General features: G+C 38.0%; 2 protein-coding genes across 3 annotated transcripts in view; one reads left to right on the top strand and one right to left on the bottom strand.

The window, feature by feature from the left end:
- Positions 1 to 26,513, top strand: part of BMP2K (BMP2 inducible kinase) — a 118,781-nt gene extending 92,268 nt beyond the window's left edge. The window contains exons 14-16 of one of the 2 annotated variants that reach the window (XM_058667171.1): positions 2,092 to 2,249; positions 9,020 to 9,130; positions 24,270 to 26,513. In XM_058667171.1, the coding sequence (XP_058523154.1) occupies positions 2,092 to 2,249; positions 9,020 to 9,130; positions 24,270 to 25,699 (1,699 nt within the window). In that variant the 3' untranslated portion in view covers positions 25,700 to 26,513. The remainder of the gene's footprint in view (positions 1 to 2,091; positions 2,250 to 9,019; positions 9,131 to 24,269) is intronic. The other variant, XM_058667172.1, reaches the window with a different exon arrangement.
- The window catches only part of PAQR3 (progestin and adipoQ receptor family member 3), a 29,172-nt gene continuing 23,619 nt past the window's right edge, over positions 21,840 to 27,392 (bottom strand). The window contains exon 7 of the mRNA XM_058667170.1: positions 21,840 to 21,926. The gene's annotated coding sequence lies outside the window, so the exon portion shown is untranslated. The remainder of the gene's footprint in view (positions 21,927 to 27,392) is intronic.

Genomic DNA, 27,392 nt, shown 5'->3' with positions numbered 1-27,392 from the left:
CAGGGACTTCCCAGTGCTCCCACTCGATGGCAAGGAAGGGCCGAAGCACTGGTGTCTAGGAGGGTGTGAGTACAAGAAGTTGGATCAGAAGCAGAGTAGCCAGGACTCAAGATAAACACCCCTTTACAGGATACAGATCCCCAAGTGATTATGTAACCTGTACCACAGTGCTCAGCCCAACTACCAGTGTTTCACAGTTTTATTGATCTTATTGTTTAAAATAGATTGCTTTACTTGTATTACTTATAACAGTAGTATTTATTAAAGAAATTCTGTGTGGGTAGAGCAAAAATTGTTAACTAGGCAAATGATATGGAGTGGAATTATTTCACCCCTTGAAATGAATAGTGTCAAAGAACTCACACACCTAATTTTCATTCTTGTTTAAATGGTGCCCAGTAGAATACAACTTTTTAAGAAGAATCCATGAATTCATCCCAGGAGTGGGAGTAGGGTGAGTTGGATAGGGGATCAGAAATTTCTGCAAGAGGTTGTTGGCAGATTGGAGTATGAATGCCCGTCTCTTTCAGTTTGCCCTTTTTAATCTGTGGTTTGACAACTCTGAAAATGTGTACAGATAGTGTTGAGATGAGAGGTGGGATTATGTCACAGGGAGCTAGCTTAGTTCCTGGCAGTTCATACCTTCTCATCATGTGAGAAGTGGGATTTCATTTCTTATACAGCTATCCAAGTTCTATTTACTCAGGAAGTCTATCTACTTGTAGGCAAATTTTTATGTGTATTTTCTTAGACTCTTGGACTTCAGTAAATATTTAAACATTCTATTCTTGGCTCAGGTATATTGAGGCGTATCGGACTAAGGAATTCTGTGGACGTTTGATCCCTTCTAAAACCTGTATAGTAGCAATAACAGTGAACTGCCAATGAGAAGGTGAATTTAATGGATGAGTCAAGGCTTGCATAATTGAGACACTCCCTTCACTATCAATGTTGGATAGGCTCTGGAACTTAATAGTGATGTTATTATGCCTCATTTTAAGGTTGTACTTGTAGGCTGGGTTGAGGGAGAGGCATTCAGTTATCTTTACTTTATGGAGTACTACTCAGCCCTTAAAAAGAATGGAATTCTACCATTTGCAACAAAGTGGTCCCAACTAGAGACCATTATGCTCAGTGAAATAAGCCAATCACAAAAGGACAAATATCATATTTTATCCCTGATATAAGGCAACTTTCATGCAAAATGCAAGATCAAAAGATGTAGAGGTATACATGCATGTACGTATAGTCACCCAGAGGAACTGTGTAATAGTGACTGTCATACCGAGAAGTGAAGATATAATGCAGTATGCATCTATACTCCCAAGTCAAAGATGAACTCCCAATGAAACTGTTAAATATATCTTGACAATAGGATGCTGGACTTTCTGCCATTGTCCATACCTATAATTTCAGGATACACTTGAATAGCAGAATGATGGGAAAAAAAAAAGGAAGAAATCTCTACACTTACTTTAAAAGCCAAGAAGCAATAGACAACTTGACTAGAATCCAGTGGTTTTGTGCTTCAGACTATAGGTACTTTGTACATCATGTAATACTTATAATACAAACTGCCTCATTTAACTCCGCCTCATTCATAGAACAATACAAGTAATTTGTTGGTAGCTGTATACAGAGAATATGTCAGAAGGAAGATTGTTGTGAGTTCTCAAGGTAACCAGGGTATTGATCACTGTGCAGTATTTGGTGGTTGATATTGGGGTGTTGCTATTTGATATGGTAATTGATTTTACTTTAAGATTTGTTTACTGTGATAAAAACATTTTGTTTATATTGCATGCTAACTTTCCACCTCACTTTGTTCTCTTGCCTTATATGTGGGAAATCATTTGTGAGGCAGTTATTGTCATTCCTTCTTCACAGGTGAGGAAACCAGGACAAAGGGAGGTTAAGGAATTTACCCAGGGTTCACAGCTAGTGTTTGTGATGGATTATGGCACTAGTGTGCCCTGCTGTGTCTCCCATTATAAACTAATACAGTTGTGTAAGCATTTGTAGCCTGTGAACTAAGGCACTGTACTTTTCATTCTAATGTTCTTTTTCTTTGTCCTTTCTCTGTTATGACAGATCAGTTGCTGATAAGGGGGCAGTCGCCAATTTTACAAATCAGAAGAATGTCAGTAACCCACCAGATATGTCAGGGTGGAATCCTTTTGGAGAGGATAATTTTTCCAAGTTAACAGAAGAGGAGCTATTGGACAGAGAATTTGACCTTCTGAGATCAAGTAAGGGACACTTGAAGGCTTATTTTGCTTCACAGTAACATAACAAGTATATATACTTATTTTGCAAGGCCAAAGACTGTTTTGAGGTGATGTATAGAGAATTCTTTTTGTGCATTTGAGGGCAAAATTCAGGCCATCGTCTTTCATAAATGTATCAGATGATGTTATGTACATTAGAAACCAATTGTTTGGTGTAGTACCTATTTAATACAAGATTTCGTAAAGTAGGCTGATAACTTAAATATTGCTTCTATCTATGAAGGTTAAATTAAGAGCATTGCCAAAACATGGAAAATTAATGCTCACATGAAAAAGTGAGGTATTAGTGTCTTGCCTTACTAATAATTTCGAAGCTGTGACTGAGATGCCCTTGGAAAATGTCTAAAAGAAAACATGGGCTCCTACATTCTGTTCTGGTTTTGTGATGCCCTTTAGTGAGTGGTGACATAAAAGGACTGCTTTGTTTCCTGATATGGGAAAAATTAAATAAATTCTTTCCAACTTTAAATCTAATATCTCAATGTTTTTACTCAAAATAATTGCCTTTTCTTAACCTACTTTATATATATATACACAGACATATATAAAGCACATATAAATATGTCAGTTCTTACCATATATGTTTTTAGAATTGTTCCTTTTTGTAATTGACAAAATAAAAAGCTCCCTTGTGGAGAATGTTAATTTTCAGGATTTTAAGAGTTTGTGTGTATGTATCTTCACCCTTCTTGCGTATGAAAAAGTCTTACTAGTCCCCAGTTTATGGTTCAAAGCTTCTGTTTCGTTTAGTTGATCGATCTCAGGAGAACATTTTACACTTGAAATGCCTTGTTTCAGATTGGTATCTGTTTTGTGTAAAGTTTATAATTGCCCTTAATGAATGTAAGAATAGTTGTTTGGGATTTAAATTTGTATTTACATACTGGTTATATGATTATGAAAAAATTAAATTGGTGATTTAGGTATAAAAATGAGTTCTCTACCATTAATAAAAGTTTGTTAACTTCATTAAAACCAATTTTATATCTTATTAAAAGTATTTTTCTTGAACCATAACTTTTTTGTTTGGCATTTTTTCCAGAATTAATTTATTTTTTTTTTAAAGATTTATTTATTTTTATTGGAAAGTCAGATATACAGAGAGGAGGAGAGTCAGTGAGAAAGATCTTCCATTCGATGATTCACTCCCCAAGTGAGTGCAATGGCTGATGCTATGCCGATCCGAAGCCAGGAGCCAGGAACTTCTTCCAGGTCTCCCACACGGGTGCAGGATCCCAAGGCTTTGGACCGTCTTCGACTGCTTTCCCAGGCCACAAGCAGAGAACTGGATGGGAAGTGGAGCTGCCGGGATTAGAACTGGCGCCCATATGGGATGCTGGCACCTTCAAGGCTAGGACTTCAGCCGCTAGGCCACGCCGCCGGGCCCATTTTTTCCAGAATTTTTATTGAATAGTCTTAAAAGCAAGATTTTAAAAACAAAAAGGAAAATAAAGTATCTCTTTATTTTTTAAAAAAATTCTCACATCTTCATTTTTAAACTGCCTACTTCATGGGATGGTCAGGAGAATGAAATCAAGTGTAAGGTACCCCGACACATTCTGCCTTTCCTTACCTAGCTGCCCTGAATAGTCTGTGCGCTCTAAACTTGGAGATGTTGGCCACCAGCTAAGTTATTATTAAATGATACAATTGTCTAAATTATTATAAAATAATGTAATTCTCTTACCAAGTTTCTTAGCTGGTAACTTGTCAATCAAATTAGAAAGGATTTGGGAGCAAACATGTCAACATCAAGAGTGACAAATACTGGAGGAAAGAAATGCAAGTGTGTTTGTGCTTTGGTAATTGAGAGCCCTTGTAACAAACTTCAGAAAAGGTGAATTGTCTTTAATAAGGTTATAAAGAAAGCAAATAATGTATAAAGTACATCTTAAAAAGCTTCTTTCACTACATTTTACTTAATGCTGACATTCTGTCATCTTTAGCATCTCTTTTGTTCAGGAGAAGGCATTTACTATTAGAACTGTTTGATAGGTTTAACTTTCACTGATGAGCAAGAGACCTGCTCTGGAACTTAGGGAGAGCCCGTGCTGGTGGATGGCTGATGACTGTGGGAAGGGAAGGGAGGAAGGGGAAGAGTGTGTGTGAGAGAGAGCTGATTTCATTCCCTCCCTTCAGTCTCCTACATGTCCTCAGTAGCCTGGGACTGGAACGGGCTGAATCTGGGAGCCAGAAATTCCATCCAGGTCTCCCGTATTGGTGGCCAGGACCCAATCACATCGTCACCTGCTCTCCCTCGGCTGTGCACTAGCAGGAAGCTGGAATTGGAAATATTTTACTTCTCCCCTTCTCTAGATCTTTAAGGTGAAAGTATATTTCATACACTAGGTAAAGGACATATTTAGTATATTTATATGAAGTAAACTAAATTAGTATTTTAATTTTAGGAAATATTTGTGGTTTAGAATTTTTTTTTTTGCTAGTTCACATTGAAGACATTCATTTGAATAAGATGAAACATTAATATTATATATTGTCTCGATGTGTTTTTTAAAAATTTAAGCTTATATTTTTCATTGTCTTTTGTATCAACATATCCAGAATAGTATGTAAACTTTGTAATGATAAAACTTAATATATTGGGACATACACATTTAATATTGGCAAGTTTGTTTAAAACTTGCATTTGTTCAAATAGTTATGTAGTTCTAAATGTTAATTAAAACAATGCAGTGTTATTTTCTTGTTGATGGTGAATTTAATGTATTTCTGTTTAGAACAGGCATAACAGTAGCTGAAAGGGAGGAGAGCTAGGATACATTCGTTGCTTTGTAACTTTGATTGTATGTATTATTTTGCTTCACCACAGAGATACATAACTGAACCCATACTTTCTTGTAACACTAACTCACATTTTAAAAAGAAGTCAGAGAGATTATTACTCAGTTTAAAATAAAGGAACTCTTCACTTGTGCTAGAAGTTTCAGAAGTCTCAAATGAACCTGCCATGCTATACCTTCCTTATCAATCTTTTGGTCCTTTAGGTGATTATATAAGCAAGACATCTTCTTCCACAGGCCATTTAAAACCCCAGAAATCATCCAGTGTGGGAACCCTGCAAAGGCAATCACAGGCAGAACTTTTAAAGTCAGTAATGCAGCAGGCTGATTTTTTAAAAAGATTTATTTATTTTTATTGGAAAGTCAGATATACAGAGAGGAATATCTTCCATCCATTGATTCACTTGCCCGGTGGTCGCAATGGCCAGAGCTGAGCCAATCTGAAACCAGGAGCCAGGAGCTTCTCCAGGTCCCCCACGTGGATGCAGGGTCCATAGTCTTTGGGCCGTACCTGACTGTTTTACCAGACCACAAGAAGGGAGCTGGATGGGAAGTGGGGCTTCCGGGATTAGAACCAGTACCCATATGGGATCCCGGCCTGTATGAAGCCACTAGGCTAACATGCCGGGCCCAGCAGGCTGATATTTAAGTTGACAATGCTGTATGCCTGCAGATAATGTTATAAATATCCAAATGGCCCGTGGCAGAACAAAAGGATTCCCTACCCTTGCTTTAGAATACTTTTAACTGGTTATATACTATGAAATATACTGTGATCCTGGTTGTTTAAATTCTTGAGTATTTGCCGTCCATATCAATTTTAAGTCCTGTGTTTGAGAATAAAGGCAGTCTCAGGTATTTGGGGACAGCAAGATGAGGTAAGTTGAATGTTGGACATATCAGGCCCAAGATTTGTTCTAAACAAAATCATCTGAAAATGGTACTTAGGTGTTTTCTAGGTGTGATTTAAGATTGAGAAGTAGCTCTACATAATACATTCTTTGGTTTTTCCTCATAGATAACAAATCAATAAATTTATATCTGTGTTTATTTTGTGTATGAGGTCCTGGATTATTTTGTAAACCTCAGAAATTTATATGATTTCAGAAATATATTCCATTGAAAAATTGACTCTTGTGGAACAATGCCAGTAGAATTCATTTTTATTATTATATTCTATCTTATGATAAATAGATAAGTGAACTCTTGATTCATATTTTTCTTATAGGAATCTGCACGTAAAAATTAGTTCACCCCTGTATGATAATGTTTGTATCCATGTCATAACTAAACAGGACTATTTTACTTTTATCTGAGTTTATGTAGATTGATGGAAATACAATTCCAGTGCACAAAGATTTAAAGAAGTATAGTGGTAGCTTTATAGTGTTGTAACCTGGAAAACACTGGTGTACAGTGATTTATAAACTTAGAGAATATGTCAAACTAGATTCCCGAGTTTTTGGTTAGTTTGATTCATTAAGTTTGTGGTTGGACCCAGACAGCTAATCTTACAGTGGAATACTGGCAATCATGATGAACATGGTTGAGGATGGAAGTAAATTCAGACCTAAGTAAGTACCTACATTTAATAGTACCTAGCAGAGTGCCTGCAGAAGCATAATTAAAGGATAGGCATGTTCTCCATGAAATCCCGAGGACTCTGGTTTTCAAGAATCAGGGCCCTTGGATGTAATTGTGCTCTGGTTATTGTGTGTCAGCTTTTCTCCTTTGTTATTCTCTGCTGTCCCTTTTCTCTGTCCTCAGTGTTTTTACACCAGAAGTCTGGGAGTTGGAGAAGAATGGGGGAGTCTAGGAAGACTGACAACAGGTTATGGTTCCTGTCTTTCTAGGTTCTGTGTAAATGCATGCAGAACCTGACAGACTGGGTGACCGCAGATAATCTCCATGACTCAGTGAACGTTAGGCAAGCCCTCCTTAAATTTTGATTATAGGTGTCTACCACAGTAATAATAATTAGGGACTCCTGGTTATTAAAATATCTCCCAACCTTTTTCAGAAAATTGTTATAAGACAAGCTTCTCTTTAATTCAGTTTTTTTTTTGACATCAACATACAAGAAAAATCTGATGAAATATATTATATTTGCTGCTGATTTACTGAATTTATAGTATCTTTAAGTATAATACCTAAAATAAATTTTTGATGTTGGATATTTTGCTATTGGCTTTGAAAAGTAGCACTTCATTTTAGCCTGTTATTTTTGCACATTAATCTGTTGTCAGATGTGGTTATTAACTCTTTTCTAGTATTTCAACCACATTATAAATAAAAATTTAAGCAACATAAAAGTTCATATTGCTGTTGCAGAGTTTATGTTAGCTATAAAAGCTGTCATATAGGTTTTAAAAAATGAGTTGCCCATAGGAGAAATTAAATGTCCTCAGATATTATAGACTAAGTACCTCATCTTTTGAAAGTGTACATTGTAGTCTAACAGTATAGGATCATGTGAGGTCTTATTGAGGTTCAGAATCCCACAGTTAGCCAATTAGTGTTTGAGTGTTTGAGAAACATTGTCACAGGAAGCGCTGCTTTGCGATGGGCTTTTACTTCACTTTGAAGTTGAGTTTTTTTTTTTTTTTTTTTTAAGAAAATCCCAGTTCTCTCTGGAATATGCCTCACCATCTTTACATCCCCTAAAACTCAGTTGAAGCTAGCAAAATTTATCCACTGAATATAGACGATCTGAAACAGGAATCAGATTTGTTTGAACAGCTGTGGACCAAAGATCTGTTCTGGGGAATGCCTGAAATACCTGGAGAGGAAGCCGAGTAAACTCTGGGTAATATAATTCTATTTGCTGAGAAGCAGAGGCTAGACCATTCTGCAAAACTCAGGAAGTTGTAACTGTGGAGAGAGTTGGCAGGGAAGGAGATGATCATTACGTGGACATTGGTATGCATCAGTCCTTCCTGGGAGTTCGTCTCTGGGTATCCAATCCCTGACTTTGCTCAAATCTTTTCTCACCTAGTAACTGTCAGAATCACTATTGCTGCAACTTGTTCCCGTTGCCTTCATTTCTTTTACTCTGTATTACTTTTTCTCTGTAGATTAATTAGTTAACATATTTTTCTACATTTTTTTATTATACGTATTGCTATTGTCTGTTTTCCCATTCACCATATAAACTGCATGATGTCAAGTGCCTTTGTTTTGCTTAATGTCACTTGGTAGAACAGTGCCTAGTATATAGTAGACATTCAGATTGGTGGGATACATGATGAACGTTGTCTTTGTTAGATAATAGAAAATAAAAAAGGAATGGTAAAGTAAAACATAAAAGATTACTTTTTTATTGATATTGATGAATAAGAAGTGCCTGTTTTATGTGTTGATAATCATTTGCAATGTCTTTTTAGTATATATTTTTGGAATGAGTCTGCCAAGTCTGTGTTTATTTAGTAACCGGGATTTGATTTTAGGTTCACAATGTTACAGGTTGAAGATTGTTAGTATTTAAATTTACTAGACAACTTAAAGACAATGTTCTTTTTTAGAAGATCTGTTTCATTTGGTGAAACCTAGCCCTGACTGTATGGTTAAACTTTGCAACAACTAATGTGTGTTTAATTTAGGACTGCTCACTAATATAAGGAGTCTTAAAAATATTCTTAGAATAAAAAGATACATTTATTTTAGTACAGAAAAATAAAACTGTGTGAGGAGTTCTTTAAAAAGTTTACGGGAAAATGATTTTATGACAATATTCTGCATTGATTTCAAGTATTTTTGTCTTTGAATTCCATTTTCCACAAACTTTTTAAATTACCCTTGGGCTCATGGTAATGAGAATTTGAAACTAATATTTTTCAAAAAGACTGTAGGCTTTAATTTCCACTTTTATATCCTTTTGATTTCAAGACCATTTTTGTTTTGTTTTACTTTTGTTTCATCTTATTTTTGCAGACAGGCTCGAGGGGAGAGCATGTTCAAATAAGACTGTAGACCCACTGTCTGCTCCACATAACCATCTTCCAGAAGATCCTTTTGGTTCTGTTCCTTTGATTTCTCATTCAGGCAAGTCACATGTGGCACACCATCATGACCATTGAAAAACACACACAGGAACTACAGCAATCCTCATTAATGTAAAGCCTGAATAAGGCTCAGCTATCAATTACAGAACATAAAGGAGACAGTTACTTGAACCTGGAGCCATCTTGTTCTTTATAATGTTATGCTTTCCTTTAGGGGTGGGTATTCAGTTATACCTTTGCTAACATAGAAAATTGAGATTTACATAATGGAAACTTGTTTCTTTTCATCTTCATTATTAGATATTGAAAAAAATACTAATCATGAAAATACTTCTCTTTATTTAAAGTACATTTAGAGGCACTTTTATACTTAACTTTTGCTTAAAGACCCGAGTTTTCCCAATTTATGCATGTTTTATTTTAGTTGCATTTAAAAGGTATCAGTGACTGTTTGTTACAGTCATTTTGCTTTTAGGTAATGAGTTCTTACATTGCTGTGCTTTGGATTTAAATCTAAAATTTAAATGGTCTTCACTGTTTAAAAATATGTTTAGTAATAGTTCTGAAGTAATTATCCATTTACTAGTTGTAAGATTCATAAGCTGGAATGGGGTCCCATTTTGGCATAAATAAATTTGGAGGTTGGTTTGGTTACAGTGGAAAAAATGAGCTTTAACCTTGGTAAAGGGAAATAAATTGGAAGAAACCATGTGTGGTTTGAAGGTAAAGGCTTAGTTTAATATATTCAAGTTAATTGTCAGCCATGTTCCTTGGTTCTGTTCCTTTTATTTCCCACATAGGCAAGTTGTATATGTAACATCATCACTCCCCTATAAAAAATGCCACCGGTCAACAAAAGAAGACTTGGAAATGTGAAACCAAGATAGGAGCGGGGTGTGGAGGATTTCTTGTGAATACACTGAGCCAGTGCTTCAGCTTTCTGACATGTGGATGGGTATCTCTTTCCCACAGCTCAGTACTGAAGGTTTCTGAGTGCTTGCACGCTCCATATGTCACTCTTTGCCACTTACTGCAAGCAGTTCAAGTTGTTGCCAGTTTCTGCTTGTTGCCATCATGTTGTCTCTTTCATGAATTATGTGATGTCATTAACTGGGCGAGAGAACTCAGTGCCTTCCCTACTGCTCACAGCACACTAGGCCACTAAGTATCATCAGCATTATTGTTTTTTAATTATAGCTTCTGAAAATAGTGTGTATAAGGTTTCAAGAACCTAGTGGTTTGGCAATACTGTTCTCTCTGAGACCCAAAGCAGCTTTGTTGGTAGCCCTTTCACATTCTCTAGGAGTTTCATTAGCCTTTTCTGGTTTGCAGGTACCTACATAGTTATTCCTTTTCTTCCATAGCTTCTGAAATGGAAATAGAATCAGGAATAAAAATGAGGCTCAGTGATTGCTCTTTTCCTTACTTTGAAGTTGGCTTAGGATTTCATGGTTAGTACTAGTTTAGTCACAGATTTGAGCTTGATTGCTGCTGTTAGTTTGTAAAACATTTGTTGTTAGTATTCAACTCTATTTGATTTTGAAGTTTATTACAGGTTGTAAACAGAAATCCTCCCTAACAACAACCCCCAGTACTGCCTAGTACTGTTCGTTGAATGCTTGGAAAAAAATTGATTTTCCGTAAGGTTTCATACTTCTTAATGTTGGGCCAATGACCTTTAAACATGGCATTGATACCAATGTTAATCTTCCAAAAATCTTTTTGGATACTGTTTACCTGTACACTGGAATGATTTTGTTATGAAAAATTAAATAGAGACTGGACTAATGGAATGGTCATAAGAGATTGTGTCTCCAAATTTAACACTGTTAGTTTGATATTTATCAGATCCATAAAAAATGTGAAACTAAGGTATTGCAACTGACGTTCATTTAAGGTTTATAATTACTCTGTCATGTATAATTTCTAGATGAAGACGAAGTTGGAATATTCATTTTAGAACCTTTTAATAGGAAGATAATTGAAGCCTACTGAAATGGAAATTTACCTCCTCATTAAACTTTTGGAAAAAGAAAAATTAATTGTATCCTCTGAAAACACATTTTACCTAGCATTGTGGGATTGAAAGTACATCTGGAGATTGCTAAGACCAAGACAAAAGGCAAGAAATTGCCTTTATGTGTGTGTGTTGAATATACAATGAAAAATATGTGATAAGCCATCTCCCTTGAATTTGAGTTGACAAGTCGAGAACAAAGCCTAAGTAAACTGTATGGAGACTGCTGTTTTGGAAAAAGTTAATAGTGTGATGGAATGCTGCTCGGAGGCAGGAGTTTTGAAGTCTGATAAATGCCAGTGTACACTCCATAAGAACTTCTGTACTTAGCAGTTGTACTCTTGATTTTAAGAGAAAAAAAAGTTAAAACTAATAGATTTTACTTTTTATTGCTTTCACAAAGATGATTTAATATTAAAAACTTGATTTTATTAAAATACAATGTAAAATATCAGATTTAGCAAACTTCCTAATGAGAGGAAAATGTTACCAACCTACTCCTCCTGATACTATTTCCCTCTACAAGGTCCCTAATGGATCATTTTTTCACTTCTGGCATTTTAGTACATGCTATTCTATTTCTTTTAAAAAATCACTTCAATTTAGGTAATATTCAGGGACCCTCTTTTATAGGAAATTGGGGCAAAGGTGGTCAGCTGAGTTTAATGAAAATAGTGATACGGCAAGCTGTGTGGAGATGAGAGTGCTAACTGGGAATCTGTAAGGTTCTAAGAAAATGATACAGCTTTCTGGTGGTTGACTTGCTAGTACAACAGGCTCCTTGATTGTGCCATTTCTGTGGTTTGTTGAAACGGTTTGTGGGAGAAGGCAACAAGTACCATCCAACTCTTTGTGATTAGAAGAAAGATTTAGAAGGAAAGGGAGGGTGCTAGGAAGAAAAGAGTTGTGAGTATAGAATGTGATCATGCCTGTGGAGAAGGCAGTGCAGCCACTGGGGATGACAGAAAGCCAGGGAATGTGTGGGTAAACATGATGGTAACAACAGAAGAGCTCCGCAGATGACAAGTTACCGTCATAAGTGGCTGTGCAAACCTGAAAGTATTTGGCATCAAGGAGGATCCACTCATTTGAGATCTGAGCTGAGCTATGGTGTTTGATTTGAGGTTTCCTAAATGAAGGCTTGTGGCTAGATGACAGCAAAGAAGAAAGTGCAGCCCTGTGGGAGTTTTTGTGTGGAGGTTGGAAAGCACTACAGAAGTGGCCATGGAGAGAGAACATCAGATTTTAAATGCTGAATTTGAAAGTTCAGCAGAAGGGAAAAGTGGAATGTCATGGTTTCCAGTTGACTTAGTTGGCTTTCTGTATTAGGTATATTATTTAATTTTTTATATATTAGCTAGTGAAGCAGGAGAGCGAGAGAGCACGAGCCCATGGGTGAGTATGCTCAGGTCCTCCAACTGTTGGCTTGCTTTCCAAATGTCCACAATGGCCAGGGCTGAAGGGAGGTATTGTAAGCACAATCTATATCTTCTGTGAGGGTGGCTGGAACCCAATCACACGAACCTGTCACTGCTGACTTCCCAGGTTTGCATTGGCAGGAAGCTGAGTGTAGAAGCTGGAGTCAGGAGTGGATCCAAGCACACTTTTTTGGAACACAGCCATCTTAACTGCTAGATCAAAATACCTGACTCCATAGGCAGCATTTAAATAGAAATCTTCCCGGTGTGACATTTGTAATTTTCAGTTTCCAAGGAGCTAAGGAGTGGACACAAGGAGCCATTGACAGTGGTGTGCAGGGCTGGTAGGAAAGCTGGTGTTTACAAGATGAGGATTCAACCAAATTTTGAAAGATAAGGAAGACTTTCAAGGAAAAAAATAGGAGAAAAGGTGATCTGGCCTGATCTGTTCCCTTTGTCCCACATACTGGGCCCTGTATACTCTTAACACTTTAGAATCCACAGTATGTTCGCTTTGCATGCACATTTCTTCAGTTATAACTGCATGGACTCCCAATCTGTAATAGTCAACTGGTCTACCTTATTTTGCCACATAGAACCATGTTTCACATTTGTTTGCTGCTTCAAATTATATGTAAATTTTAGGCCTTAGAAGGTATCTGAAGAGAATATGTTGATAGGTATGTCTTAAAGTGATTCAAATCTAGCTTTTCTTCTTAAACATTTCCTTATGAGAAAAATCCATTCATTTATGAAGAAATCCAGTAATCCTATTTGTTTTATAGTATGTGCAAATGCAATATCTTATTCCTTAAGTCTGTATTATCATTATCTATGTATTCAATGTCAGGTTACAAAACTGTTCTTAGTGCAATCTATCAGGAAAACATAATCCAAAACCTTGACTTGGGAATTCCAAAGTCCCAGATTCAATTCTTACTTATGTTACTAATTAACTTCTGGTATTGGGTGTTGCCTGATTTTTATAGTGTTTCCCCATTTTAAATTGGGGATGATTATAGCTTGTTATGATTATTCAGAGGATTAACTAAGTGGGAAAATGTCACACTTGAACAAGCACTTATATCCACAGTAAATTTTGGTTGCTATAATTGCTGCTGCTATTGTTAGTGGGATGAATAATGTTTTTATTTTTTTACTACTCAGTCCTGAAATCTCAGGGTTAAATTAAGTTTTGCATTTGCTATCCAACCAAGAGTGGTATTAAGTTCAAATAATAATCTGTTATTCTCTTAACTACTGAATGAGAGTCTAAAATACAAACTTGGAGCACCATCCCTGTATTCATTAAAGTGTTAACCAGCAATGTCCACCTTGGTGCAGTCATAAAAATCATATTGAAAGTATGATGTTCATTCTGTCTTGAAACCACACCCTCAACTGTCTTCCTAGTGCATTCTTTGCAGTTGGTTTGTTTTTTTTTATTTCATTTATTTATTTATTTTTTAAATTAAATTAATTCTTTAATTACATTGTGTTGTAATTACATAGAATCTGGGATTCTCCCCCCACCCTCCCCCCATGGTGGGTTCCTCCACCTTGTTGCATAACCATAGTTCAAGTTCAGTTGAAATTCCCTCTTTGCAAGTGTATGCCACGCATAGAGTCCAACATCTTATAGTCCAGTCAGGTCAAACTACTTATTGGGTAGACCCTCTCTGGTCTGAGGGCAGAGCCAGCAGAGTATCATCCCGGTCAAATAAAAGCACTAACATACCATCTGCAACAATTAACATCGTTATGGAATTAATTGACATGGTATTGAGCAGTCAACATGTTAAAAAATAAATGCGATTTCTTAACCACTTTCTGTGACCCCCCCATTCACAGTTCAATTTTAGTTTATATACGACATATGACATAACATCCATAACATAACATGTTTTTTTTTTTAAGATTTATTTTATTTTTATTACAAAGTCAGATACACTGAGAGGAGGAGAGACAGAGAGGAAGTGGAGCTGCTGGGATTAGAACCAGCGGCCATATGGGATCAAGGCGAGGACCTTAGCCACTAGGCCACGCCTCCGAGCCCCATAACATAACATGTTATGCTTAACATCATATCGTCTTAAATTAAGGCAAACATGTGGTATCTAACCTTTTGGGATTGGCTCATTTCCCTTAGCATTATGGTTTCCAGTTTGGCCCATTTGGCCACAAAGAACTGCATTTTGTTTTTTAAATAGCTGAGTAGTATTCCATGGAGTAGATGAACCATAGCTTTCTTATCTTTGCAGTTGGTTTGTATGCCTACATACATTGTTTTAAAAAACACTTCTGAAACATGCAAAGGTTTTGTGAAATTCTGATTTTTTTTAAGAAAAAGATTCATGTTTGAAAGAGTTACAGAAGAGAGGGAGATGGAGAATTCTTCCATCTGCTCTTGACTCCTCATGTGTCTGAAATGGCTAGGGCTGAACTGAGCCCAAACCAGGGGCTCCATTTGAGTCTCTGACGTCAGTAGCAGAAGCCCAAGCACTTGGGCCATTTTCCACTGTCTTCTCAGGTGTATTAGCATGAAGCCTCATTGGAAGTGAAGCAGGCAGGACCAAACCAGTGCCCATGTTGGATGGCAGCATCACAGGCCACATCTTTACCTACTACATCACAATGCTGCTCCAGCTAAAATTCTACTTTACTGTCATGCAATCCATATTAATTAGATCATTGAAATTTTAGATTTCTTACTTGTTTTTCATTTTAAATTGAGTTTAGATCCAAATATTGACCAGTACCATAAGCCATGATGGGATGTCTTGTTTATTCCTTTAGATTGAAGTATATGATGGTTGACTCTTGTTAAATATCAAGAATTTTACTGTTTCAGGATGTTAATATTAGTTGTTACCTTATGTTCAATTCTCCATACATGCAGTGCAAAATGAGGCTCAGAAGTGCCAGTGACTTGCTCAAGTAAACATGGATTCTAAATAGGAATCTAGCCCTGCTGATTGGAAACTGTTCTGTAAATAGCAAAAAACAAAAGTCCTAAATAATTGTAAATTACAGTTTAGTAATTTGAGCTATATAGCAGAAGCTGAAGTTTTATGGCAATTTTAATCTGCCTGAGAAATATTGTTCACAACTGGTATGATTCTCTGATACTTAAAGGCTACTACTTGGCCTGTCTTCAGAGAAATAGTACAGATTTTGATAAAATCTCTCCCTAATCCACTCATCCTTGGGCCTAAGATGATAAATTGTTGGGAAATGATGGCATTCAGTATGCTACCAATTCAGAGTGAGCAGTCACATCTCACAACCCCTGCCCGTATCCCTAAATAATGAGACAACAGAAGGCATGCAATTACAATAGCAGTTTCAAGACATTTATCCTCTATAATCTGACTGCAAAGAAAAGAACATCAAAAGGAAATTTTATTGACACAGGAATCTTCTTATGTGATTAAAATGGACCACCTGTTTTATAGCAGAAAGAGCAGTGGGAACCTGATTAGAAGAATGGTAAAATAAATAGTATGGTACAAATATGCTGTGCTCTCTACAGTTGATGCTTTCTAAATACCTCATGGGATTTTTTTTTTGGCATAAAAGTTTATAAAATTGTAGTTATTTCAACAGTATATAATTGTACAGTTATGTAAAATGTGGCATTAGCTAGGATATTCTTAATAAATGCCATTTTAGGTGTGAGTTACATGTATAGTTTTTGAGTTGGAGTAGAGTTGTAACTTATGAAACCTGTAGTTTATCTTTGAAATCTGAGCACTTAGACCTCTTATGTAAACTCATAATTGTAGAGCGAGCAGATTCATGTTCTTAGGCCCACCTGGTGAATCCATGTTCTTAGATTTATTTGGTAAGGTAATCCTGTTTTTCACAACTGCCCAATTTTTATCTTAGTAACTCCTTTTCCAGGTTACTAGAATCAGAATTAGCACATTTAATTTCCAAATGCAATGAATAAATGAGTACAACTGTGTCACTGCTGTCAATGCAAATGATAAGCTTCTTTGAAGTAAGATAGTGTCTTTATATGCCACACAGTACCTTACTTGAATGAATTGTTCTTCACAGTATACTTTGACAGTCTGATCCCTTGTATACATTTCCCAGTGTAATGAACTTTCAGTAACTAGGATGATGATTTAACATGCATTTCTATCAGGTAAGTCCCATGATTTTATAGATGAGGCACATTTGGATGCTTACCTTTTGTGGGTTTGTGAATTTTACTGTTAGATTGTTCCTTGATAAAAACTTTATAGATTATCTCCATCTTAACCCTACAGCCGTAAAACGTTAACACAGCAAAACGCTGTTTGATAGAATAACACAGTTCTTCAGACATGCCTTTGTAAAGATGATACAGAAGCTGAGCGTAGTCTGTGGTTAATTTTATAACAGGTTGACTGTCAGCAGTGGTGAATTTGTACTGGTGATGATATTCTGTGGGAAGCTTAATCATAGGATTTACAGGTGCAAGGTTGAAGCCAGTATTGTTAGCAGAGAAGTTATATGCCATGAACTCCAATTACTTATTTATTAAGAGAAAGTAGGCTAAATCAAGACATCTCTTTTGGTTGTGTGGTTTCAAGATATAACTGAAACTGTGAAAGAGAATTAAGGTCATCAAAAGAAAAAAGTAGAATGAAATAAAGAGAAAGCCATGATGTGAATTTTGGATAGTTACAGTGATGGTCATGACAGTGATCTGACATGGAAAATAGAAGAAAATTTGTTGGAGTTAGTAAACCTGAAGAGGAGGAAAAAGCTCTAGGAAAGGCAATAGTGAGTCTTACAGAGCTATTGTGTAAGTGTGCTAATGAGTTCAGGGGTAATTATGAAACAGCCTTGGCCACTGCATGTGTGCCCTTGACCATGTTAGTTCTTTTTATTTAGTGTTTAACTTTATCAGGTGATTCATTTCCTAGGACTATTAGAGTATATAGTAGGTAGGCCATAAATAATCATGAAAGGATGGTTGCATAACACTTTACATGTATTTCAATTTTAACTTCGGCTTCATCTCTGTGAGGAGGTTATTATTGCATCTGTATTTTAAGTGAAACACTAAGCAATGCATGATTCCACCTAATGGAACAGGTCATCAGAGGGAGGTAAGCTGTAATACATCTTTATATGGACAGTTACCAAATAGTAACTTTGATATTTAACTTTCTTAGTAAATGGTTGCTGCTTGACTGATGGCTTAAGTGACCATCTTGAAGTTACGTGTGTGAGGTAAATGAAGTAAAGCAAGGAGAATAAATTGGCAGGATTTATGTATGTATATAAAAGCTAGTCCTTATTACCCCTCACAATACTTGATTGCTCTGACATTTTTCACCAAACTTTAACTTGGCACTTTCTCGAGAGACAGTTTACATGTCAACCAAGATAATGTAGGGCTTCATAACCCATCATTATTGCACTTAAATAATTTTTATAAATCTTTTATAAATAAAGGTTTAAGTGAATTCTGGCTGTTCCCAGCAAGCACTCCGCACCTCGGAGGTGAGGATTTGTGTGTCTGCTGGGGGATCTGCTGGAAGTAAAGAGCAGGACGTGTTCAGACCTGTAGTCTTTCCAAGGTCTGTCAAATATATGTGTGTTTTCAGATACATCATGTCAGTTCTACTTCAAATGGTTTAGGTCACTATAATTACCTGATAGTTTTTTCTGTATTTTACAGTCTTTGATTTTATAAATCTAGGCTATGAAATAAGGTTCACAATATTGAATCCTTGGAAATACTTGTTCATATTTAAAAGTGGAACCTGAGCTACCTTAAAAGTAATTTTGTTTCATGTCTTACTTACATATGTGTCAAGGATATTAATGGAAGCTATTTGTTAATTTTCTTACTAAAAATATTGTTTGAAGGGCCAGCATTTGCTATCTTTTAGTTGATTTTATTAAGAGTTGCTTACAAATGAGAAATTTGCTTAGTGATCAGACATTTTTGCATGACATTTATTAACTTTCTGCACAGTAAACTTACTTCAGTTATTACTGATTAAAATGCAACTTGTTATTAAGAAATTTCCAATGTTTTAGTTTGTAGTCCCAAGCACAAAGGCGAAATCAAGAATATCCTAATTTTCAAAGCCCGTGAAGACATCATTTCACTTCATTTAGTTTAAGGGGAATGTACTGCTTAGAGCCCCAAGTAAAAAAACAAACAACAACAAAAAAGCAAAAACAAACAAAACAAGGTTAGTATTGACATTATTCAATGTTTTGACAAAATAAACTAAGATGAAAGATTTTACTGAGTTATGATTCCTGGTACATTCTAGACATTTTTTTTTTGTAAGTATACATTTGTAGTGCTATTCTCTTTTGCAGTTTACTTGAAAAACTGCCACTTTCATGTTAATAATAAAAATCTTAGTAAGTATGGGGGATTATTAGGATTTAGGATGCATTGTAAAGCAACATATTTAGACAATACTTTTGGGAAATTAACTTCACCAGTGAAATAATCCTGATTAAATTTCAGAGTAAATCAAATGTGTACTATTTAATCTAACAACTGGGAAGAAGCAATCTGGCTCCAAATGCGGAAGAAAAAATAATCTCATCTGACATCTTTTTAATTATAGAAATATGCTGAGGTAAAGAAATGGATTATGCAAATTTATGGTACTCAACTATAGTTCATATTTTAGAATACTATACATTGTACATTGTCTTTAAAAAACTGTATTATTTGTAGTACTTTTATGTCCTTCCTATGGAACAGGATTAAAAGCTCTAGAATATATCGAAACACTTTTATTTTCTGTCTCAATTTGTGTATAGTTTCAGTGATGGTGTTTCTATAGGAAGTGAAACCTCCTTAGGCCTATTACAGCCCGGAACTTAAAGTATTCCTTGGCAGGAGATGCTGGGGAGAAACGGCCAGTTGTGTGAAACCTGTTCCTGGTGGGGTCGAACGTGCAGCTCTTGACCCTCATTGCTAATCTTGACCATGATAGTTTGAGAGGGACTGAAAGGATGGGAAACTGAGAAACACTTAGTGTGAATTGTAAGAATATAGGAAGAGCAGTGATTCAGACATTTTCATTTATTTTTGCAAAGCAGAGAGAGACAGAATCATCTACCCTTGGTTCACTTTCACTTCCACCTGTGAGACTCGAGGAAAGGGAGAGAACGGTAAAGATCACTTCTAGCCAACAGATGAAGCTAGGAGGCTGGAACCCAATCTGTGTCCCGTGTTGGTTGTAGAAATGTGAATACTTGAGCCATCACCATTGCTTCCCAAGGTGTGTATTGGCAGGAAGTGGATCTGGGACTTGAACTCAGATACCCCAAGTTGACATGCAGGTGTCCCAAGCAGCCAAGTAGCATTTTTTTAAAATAAAGATTTGTCTGTTTGAAATTCAGATTCGGGGGAAAGGGGTAGAAGGCGAGACAGGGACATTTTCCATCTGCTGGTTCACTCCCCATCTGGACTCTGACGGTAGCCAGAGCTGAGTAAGACTAAAGCCAGGAGATGAGGAAATCTGGGGTCTCCCACAGGGACAGTATTCACTTCAGTCCTGCTACCTCACTGGTTCTGCATTGGCAGAGAGTTGGAATTAGGACCTGAAGCCTGTTGGAAATTTTTGATCACTAATTTTGTAAAGGGGAGACAAAATCAGTTAGTCTAGACCAATAAGTCTCCCCAGGTGCCCATATGTTTTGGACATGTAATCTGAAACCATGAGATGGCACTAGACTGTTAACTTTTCTTGCTTTTTGAAAGATGTCCCTTTTCACTAATACAATGTTCTCAAATATAGCTATCTGAAAATCAGAAGTTCTAAAGTGGCATTTCAGCATAGTACTGTATGCATAGCTGTTTACAAAGATTCACAGGTATTGCATGTCAGTGAAAGTGCAGTAAAAGTTTCACAAGACTCAGTCACTTGAGATTACCGGTGTAGTTCTTGACATGGGAGTGATGTTCTGTAAAATACATATTGGGAAGCAAGATGTAAACGTGTGCAAGCACAGATGTGAGAGTGGGATAACACATGCAGCATTGAACTGCAGGCTGGTTGTAAGGAACCCGTAGAAGATTTTATTTGTATCTAAATGTAACCTAAGGCATTTCCACATTCTTTCTTCTTCACTCTTCAGCCCCCACAACTTAGATTAAGAATGCCACATGCAGGGACCAATTTCCATCATTGGCTCAGTTGTGCTCACTCCCAAAAGAGGAGGCGAAAGTGGACTGTGATTTAAATGACTGTCTCTATTAAGTAGCATTATTTAATTTTTTTGATATATTAGAGAGAGAGAGAGAGAGAGAGAGAGAGAGAGAGAGAGAGAGAGAACGATAGTACAAGTGCATGATTGAGTATGCTGGTATCCTCCAAGCATTGGCTTACTCTCCAGATGTCGCCAGTGGCCGGGGAGACACTTTCTTCTCTCAGCTTCCATGGTGTTGAACTTCTTGGCTTTGTTGTCCTGTCTGGCTGGTCCTTAATAGTGTTGAACGTTCTTCCCTTGCTGCCATTTTGATACTTTACATCTCTCTCTAGGTAATGCCCTTTAGTCATGTGGCTGTTTCTTTATGCTCTGCATTATGATAACTTCCAAGTCTATTTTCTTTGGCTAAAACTTTACCACTTTGCTGATGTCACAGATACCTGCTCTGCACGTAAGTTTTGTCTTCAGTGCATTCATCAAGTTTAGCATTTCCAAAGTTTTTCATAATCTCTTACTTCCCAACTTTTTTTTTTTACTTCTTTCTATACTTATGGTACCACTATCCATCCAGAGTTTCCTATTCAATATCATTAAAAATTAATTCACTTCCATGGAGACTAAGTGGGATTCCTGTCTCTTGGCTTTGCCTTGGATTATCCGCAGCCATTGCCACCTTTTTGGGAGATAACTGGAGGATGGAAGATCTCTATCTCTGTCACTTTGTATAATTGGAGTTTCCTCTTTCCTGACTCCCTACTGTTCCCACCTCCTTTAGTCTTTTCTGCATGTCAGTCATCTTTTAAAAATATCTGATAATGATATTCATTGTAAAAATTTTTGATAGCTTTCCACTCTACACTGGATTTCACGAAAAATTCCAACTTCTTCATAGAGAGACCTTCTGCAGTCTCCCTTACTTCATCTTGTACAGTGTCCTCTTTGCTCACCAAGCTTTACCTGCATCATTCCATGTTGGAGAAGACAGAGAGCAAGGGAGCTGAACAGGCTGTGCATCCCTGGATCCTTCTTGTTGACCCCACTTGTTCTCTCCCTAGCGAGTTGCTTGGCTATGGGGATTGGGTTTTTACATCCACTACCTCTGCTCTGTTATTTGAGATTAGTCCTGGTTTGTATTTACTTACGTTCTGATTGTGAAATTCCAGGTCTGAATGTTCATCAGTGTATAATCAGAAGACAGCTTATAGGAAAGTGTCCTATGAAATACATTGTTGAATGGATTAATGAGTGAGTGAATTCTGAGCTTGCAGAATATCTCCAGATGTAAAGAGTCTATCTTGATTACATTTCCTTTATGATATTTGATCTATTTATTACAATATCCTTTATTGTAGTATGAATATAGCTGATGATTTCTGAGTAGTCATTGTTCCAACAAATACTGATTTCGCATAATGCTAGGGTACAGAGATGAATTATACGTAGCTAGTAATGATAATAGACAAGTAAACATGATATTGCTATAGAGTAGTTATTACAGTTAAAAGTACTAAGTGCTGGTTCATCAGGAGCACCAAGTTCAGAGTAGTTTTTTGGGGCGGGTGTGTGGTAGGTTTGGGGGTGGGAGCAGTGTGGCTCTGAAGGGCCAGGCCAGGTGCTAAGTTCACCAGGCTGTTCAGTGGAAGTTGCAGAAGTGCGTCCATACTGATGTACAGTATTGCAGTGGGAGCCAGATGTCAGTAGAGCAAAATTTGATGCTAAGGTGCAAGACAACTCAGAACAAACTACCCAAATGTGCTTGGGTCCTGGGTTTAGTAGGGAACATTGGAGGTGGCTGTGAATAGTGACTGCCCTTGGAAAGTGTCAGACTGAAGCTTAAGATGTGGTAGGATGGAGCCCAGCTGGCAAAGAATGCCCTGTGCCATCCAAGAGACTCCAAAAGGTTGAAAATGCTAACTCTGTGAGCGGTGTTGTCATTCTGGTGGCAATGCAAAGAAGTAGTTTGAAGGATATTGAGTCAGAGGCAAGTTTACAGTTGATATGTGAGAGCCAATGAGGGGACTATAAGCAGAGGGAGAGTGGGAAATAGGTTCATTGAATTTGAAAAGCACAGTGGCTCTTGGAAGAGAGAAGATGCCTCCAGACTTCTGCAACCTGAGCAATGGAGGAGCTGCTCAGTATTCTGGAGGGATCTGTGGAGGAGATTATGGGACTTGAGGTGACAGTAGGATACTTGTTCTCCATAGACAGGTGTGGTGGATTCATGGTAACAGAGAGCTGAGCCTGGAACTCAGGATTAAGAACTGAGTTAGAGATTAGAGCTTAAAACTGTTGGTGTCCTGACCATCACCACCAAGTGGTTCAGACGCCACAGAGCGCCTGCAGTGGTAGCAACACGGCCGAGGGGGGAGTCAGCTTGGGAGCATCCGTATTTAGAATGCTAGTGAAAGGAAAGTCTCTGAAGTTGGAGGTGTAGGAAGACAAGTACGCTGACTTTTCAAAGGATCTACTCAAAGGTATCATGTCTGAGACAATCACATTAATGATGGAAAAATAATTGTACTTTCTAATTATTCATGATTACAGACTTCAAACTTACCTGTTTGGAAAATATTTAATTTATTAAAAGTGAACGGAGGGCATGAGAATGTGTGGTTGGATTAATACAAAATGATCTTGACCTTTGGAAACTAAATTCGGTAATGAGTGTACTGGGAGGGATGTATATTTTCATATATACTCTCCCCTTTTTTAGAACATAAAGTTTAATTTTAAAACTCTGGTGTAATTTTATTGCCCATCACATAGTTAGCAAGCTTACAGTTTAGATTTGTTTCTAAAGGCCAAATAATTTCTAACAGAATGCTTGATGAAGTACTTCAAAAAAGTTGTAGGAAAGTGGAATTAAAAGATCAGCTTATTTTAACACAAAAATTGAAATTCATACATAGCTTTTCATAGTATATATTTTCCAAACTTTTTGAAGACCATCTCGCCTGAATGTTCCACCCAAAGGAAGATGTGCACTCCAGTGAAGACCAGTGTGCTTGTGCAGTCCCGTCCAGTGGCTGGTTCAGCTTTAGTGGGCACACGCCAACCCAGTGCAAAAGGTGCTGTCAGAAGGATTCAAAAAATGTTGTGAAGCATACAACTAAGCATCAAAGCCATTGATGCTTGTTTGTTAAACTTTACGACAGACTTCAAACCTAAGCAGAGGGTTGTTTGGCGAATGTGGGATCTCAGCGGTTAGGGTGGGCCAACAACTCTATTTTCATGGTGAGGAGAAGTGAATTGCTATCTGCTACCTTCAGGATCATACTCCGAGTGCCCTAATTAAAGGTCGCTGTCATTGAGGGTCTTTGCTGGGTAAGGTGGTGTACAGACATACAGGTGAATGAGTCTTGTCTTCATTAAAGGTTCATTATACTGAGGACAAATATCCTCTAAGGCCAGTGACAAACGCTTGACTCTTTTTCCCTCTAAGGAAACTGGTGTGAGGGGTGTGTGATGTCATGTGTGTTAGCACCTAGTCATGTTGAATGTAAATGGGTTTTTAAACCCATCAAATACTATAATATTTTTTTCCTTTGATCCTGCAGGTTCTCCTGAAAAGAGAACTGAATATTCATCAGTGAATCTAGAACATGGCCCTGTAAACCCCATTAAGAATGGAAAAGCAAGTCTGGTAGCTAAAGATCAGCGGACTGCAAAGAGGAGTTCAGAAAATTCATCGCTCCAGGGTGCAACGCAGAAGGGGAATGATGACTCTGAAAGTGATTTTGAATCCGATCCCCCTTCTCCTCAGAGCAGCGAGGAGGAAGAACAGGAGGATGAGGACGTCCAGGGAGAGCCAGGGGATTTGAATGATGATGATACTGAGCCAGAGAATCTGGGTCACAGACCCCTCCTTATGGATTCTGAGGATGAGGAAGAGGAGGAAAAGCACAGCTCCGATTCTGACTATGAGCAGGCGAAAGCAAAGTACAGTGGGCAGAACTTTGTCTGCAGAGACCAGGCTGGTGGTGGACCAACCCAAGGCCCCAACACAGCACTCCTCACTCCCACCCAGCTACCCTCAAGATTTGGGCCAGAGACCCCCAAACAGGAATTTGATGTATTTGGCGCTGTCCCATTCTTTCCAGTGCATTCTCAACCAGCTCTGGCAGGAAACAGTGAAAAGACCCTGTCGCAGCAGAGGATTCCTCCTGTAGGGCTGGAGCAGGAGGAATTCGATGTGTTTACGAAGGCACCCTTCAGCAAGAGGGTCAGTGTGCAAGGCTGCCACGAGCTGGGGCCCAAGGCGCACCCTCTCCCTGCTTGTCCCAAAAGTGTCGATGTATTTGGTTCCACTCCATTTCAGCCCTTTTCCACATCCACCAGTAGAAGTGACAGCACTGAGGACCTTTTTGGGCTTGTGCCCTTTGAGGAAATCACTGGGAGTCAGCAGCAAAAAGTCAAACAGCGTAGTCTACAGAAACTGTCCTCTCGCCAAAGGCGCACGAAGCAGGATATGTCCAAGGGTAACGGGAAGCGGCATCATGGCACGCCGACCAGCACCAAGAAGACCCTGAAGCCCACCTACCGCACCCCAGAGAGGGCCCGCAGGCACAAAAAAGTGGGCCGGCGAGACTCTCAAAGCAGCAATGAATTCCTAACCATCTCAGACTCCAAGGAGAACATCAGCATAGCCATGACCGATGGGAAGGACAGGGGGACCGTCTTACAGCCAGAGGAGAGTTTGCTGGACCCCTTTGGGGCCAAGCCCTTCCCTCCTCCGGACCTGCCATGGCACCCTTCCCACCAGGGCCTGGGCGACATCCGTGATCACAATACTGTCCTGCCTGGGCGGCCAAGACAGAATTCACTACATGGGTCATTCCACAGTGCAGAGGCATTGAAAATGGATGACTTTGGTGCTGTGCCCTTTACAGAACTTGTGGTGCAAAGCACCACACCACATCAATCCCAACAGTCCCAACCAGTTGAATTAGACCCGTTTGGTGCTGCTCCGTTTCCTTCTAAACAGTAGATACGTCTCATGGACTTGGCGGATTAATTTCTGTTTCAAAAGAGTATGAATAATTTTATGAACTTGGAAGAGAATTTATTTGTATAGCTCTTTATATCATTCATTCTTACAGGTCAATTCAGAGTAGGTGATTTTTAAATAAACCAAATAGAAAAAGGAAGTATCTGTACTACAGGGTAGTAACTCGCCGCCTCTTCCAAGCAGGAGAAAAGGGAGCTTTCCTGAGCAGGGTCGGAGTGAGGGTTTCTGCTGCTGGTACCGCAGCACAGGAATGCAGCAAGTGTGGCCAAGGTACCTGCAGTGAGAGCATGCGGCACGCTCGAGTGCAGAGCCACTTACAAGGGCCTGTCAAACTAGAATGTCACTTGGGTGTGCACATCCCAGGGTCACTTGAGATCTAGCATTTCAAACTAGGGTTATGTGTACATGTACAGGCTGTGTCTGTGGAGTCTTTGAAGGGAGATGTCTTGTAATTTCCACACAGTGAAAGATAATCCAGCTCTCTTAAAGGAGAAAAACATTATCTGGAGAGTGCAGAGATTTCAGCCCATATACCTTTCCTAAAGAAACAGAGCCAGAAGCAACTGACTGACTATTGTGCCTAAAACTGTTTCATTTTGAAAACCAAGTGCCATTAATACAGAATCGCTAACGATAAGGAATATGTGAAGTAATCCATACGTTAATTAGTTCAGTTTAGCCCTTCAACAATGTATGCTGATGGACATGATAAATATATACAATCTTCACTTACAAGTTAAAAATTAATGTATGGAATATCTACATTGAAGAACAGAATACATTTAGCAACTTCTGTAAAATGTCAAAGAAAATGACACAGAAGCAACAGATTCAGTACTTAAGGAACACTGCACACGACCGGAAGGGCTGCCTGCCCTACACTATTATTATCATGTCCTTAAAGAAGCATATTATTGGAAGCATTGGCAGTAGGGACAAGGCTTACAGAAATTTTACTTCAGGAAAGAAATAGGAATTTGAAGCACTAAATTTTTCAAACCTATACAATGTAAAATTGCATTAACTAAAATACCGTATTCAGTGATCACCTTCACCAAATACTCCCCAATTAAGAACCAACAATTATTTTGGTTAGGTTTGGAGGGCAGACTGATTCGAACCAAGTGCACAGAACTGTGATGCCCACAACGCCTTACGGGCAGGACTCACAAGTCCTGCTGCGAGCAGCTCCGCACCAAAGCCGCAGAGCTCATGGTGGCCACATGGGGCTCAGCGATGAGGGACTAGCATCTTACCTCTGCTAGTTGATTGTGCTGTCTGGGTAAAGGGCCCAGCTACCAAATTGCCTTTTCTTTTTCAATACAACACATCTTAGTTTTAAATTTGCTATTTTTTTTTAGCAATTGTTTTTGACAGAAATTATATGTGGATTAATGTGAATGCAATATCATGCTTGCTGTGTCAATTATAAGTTACAATTAACTGTCCTTTCCTGTCATGTTAGCATTGAGCAGTTTCCAGAATTATTTACCAAGAGGGGTGGAAACTCATCACCTGGGATTCTCCTTGATTTTAAGTTAACTCTGAACCCAATTAAAGTATACTTTGTGAATAATTTTGTCAGAATTTCTGCATTCTAGTGCCCCACTAGGATAATCTGTTTCACACGTTTCGTACTTTTTTTTTTCAATTGCTTTTCTTTTATGCTAAA

This window comes from Ochotona princeps, chromosome 7 (genome assembly GCF_030435755.1).
Source record: "Ochotona princeps isolate mOchPri1 chromosome 7, mOchPri1.hap1, whole genome shotgun sequence".
NCBI classification, from domain to species: Eukaryota; Metazoa; Chordata; class Mammalia; order Lagomorpha; family Ochotonidae; genus Ochotona; species Ochotona princeps.
Note: the sequence above shows the minus strand (reverse complement) of the source record. Positions and strands in the feature narration are given on the sequence as shown.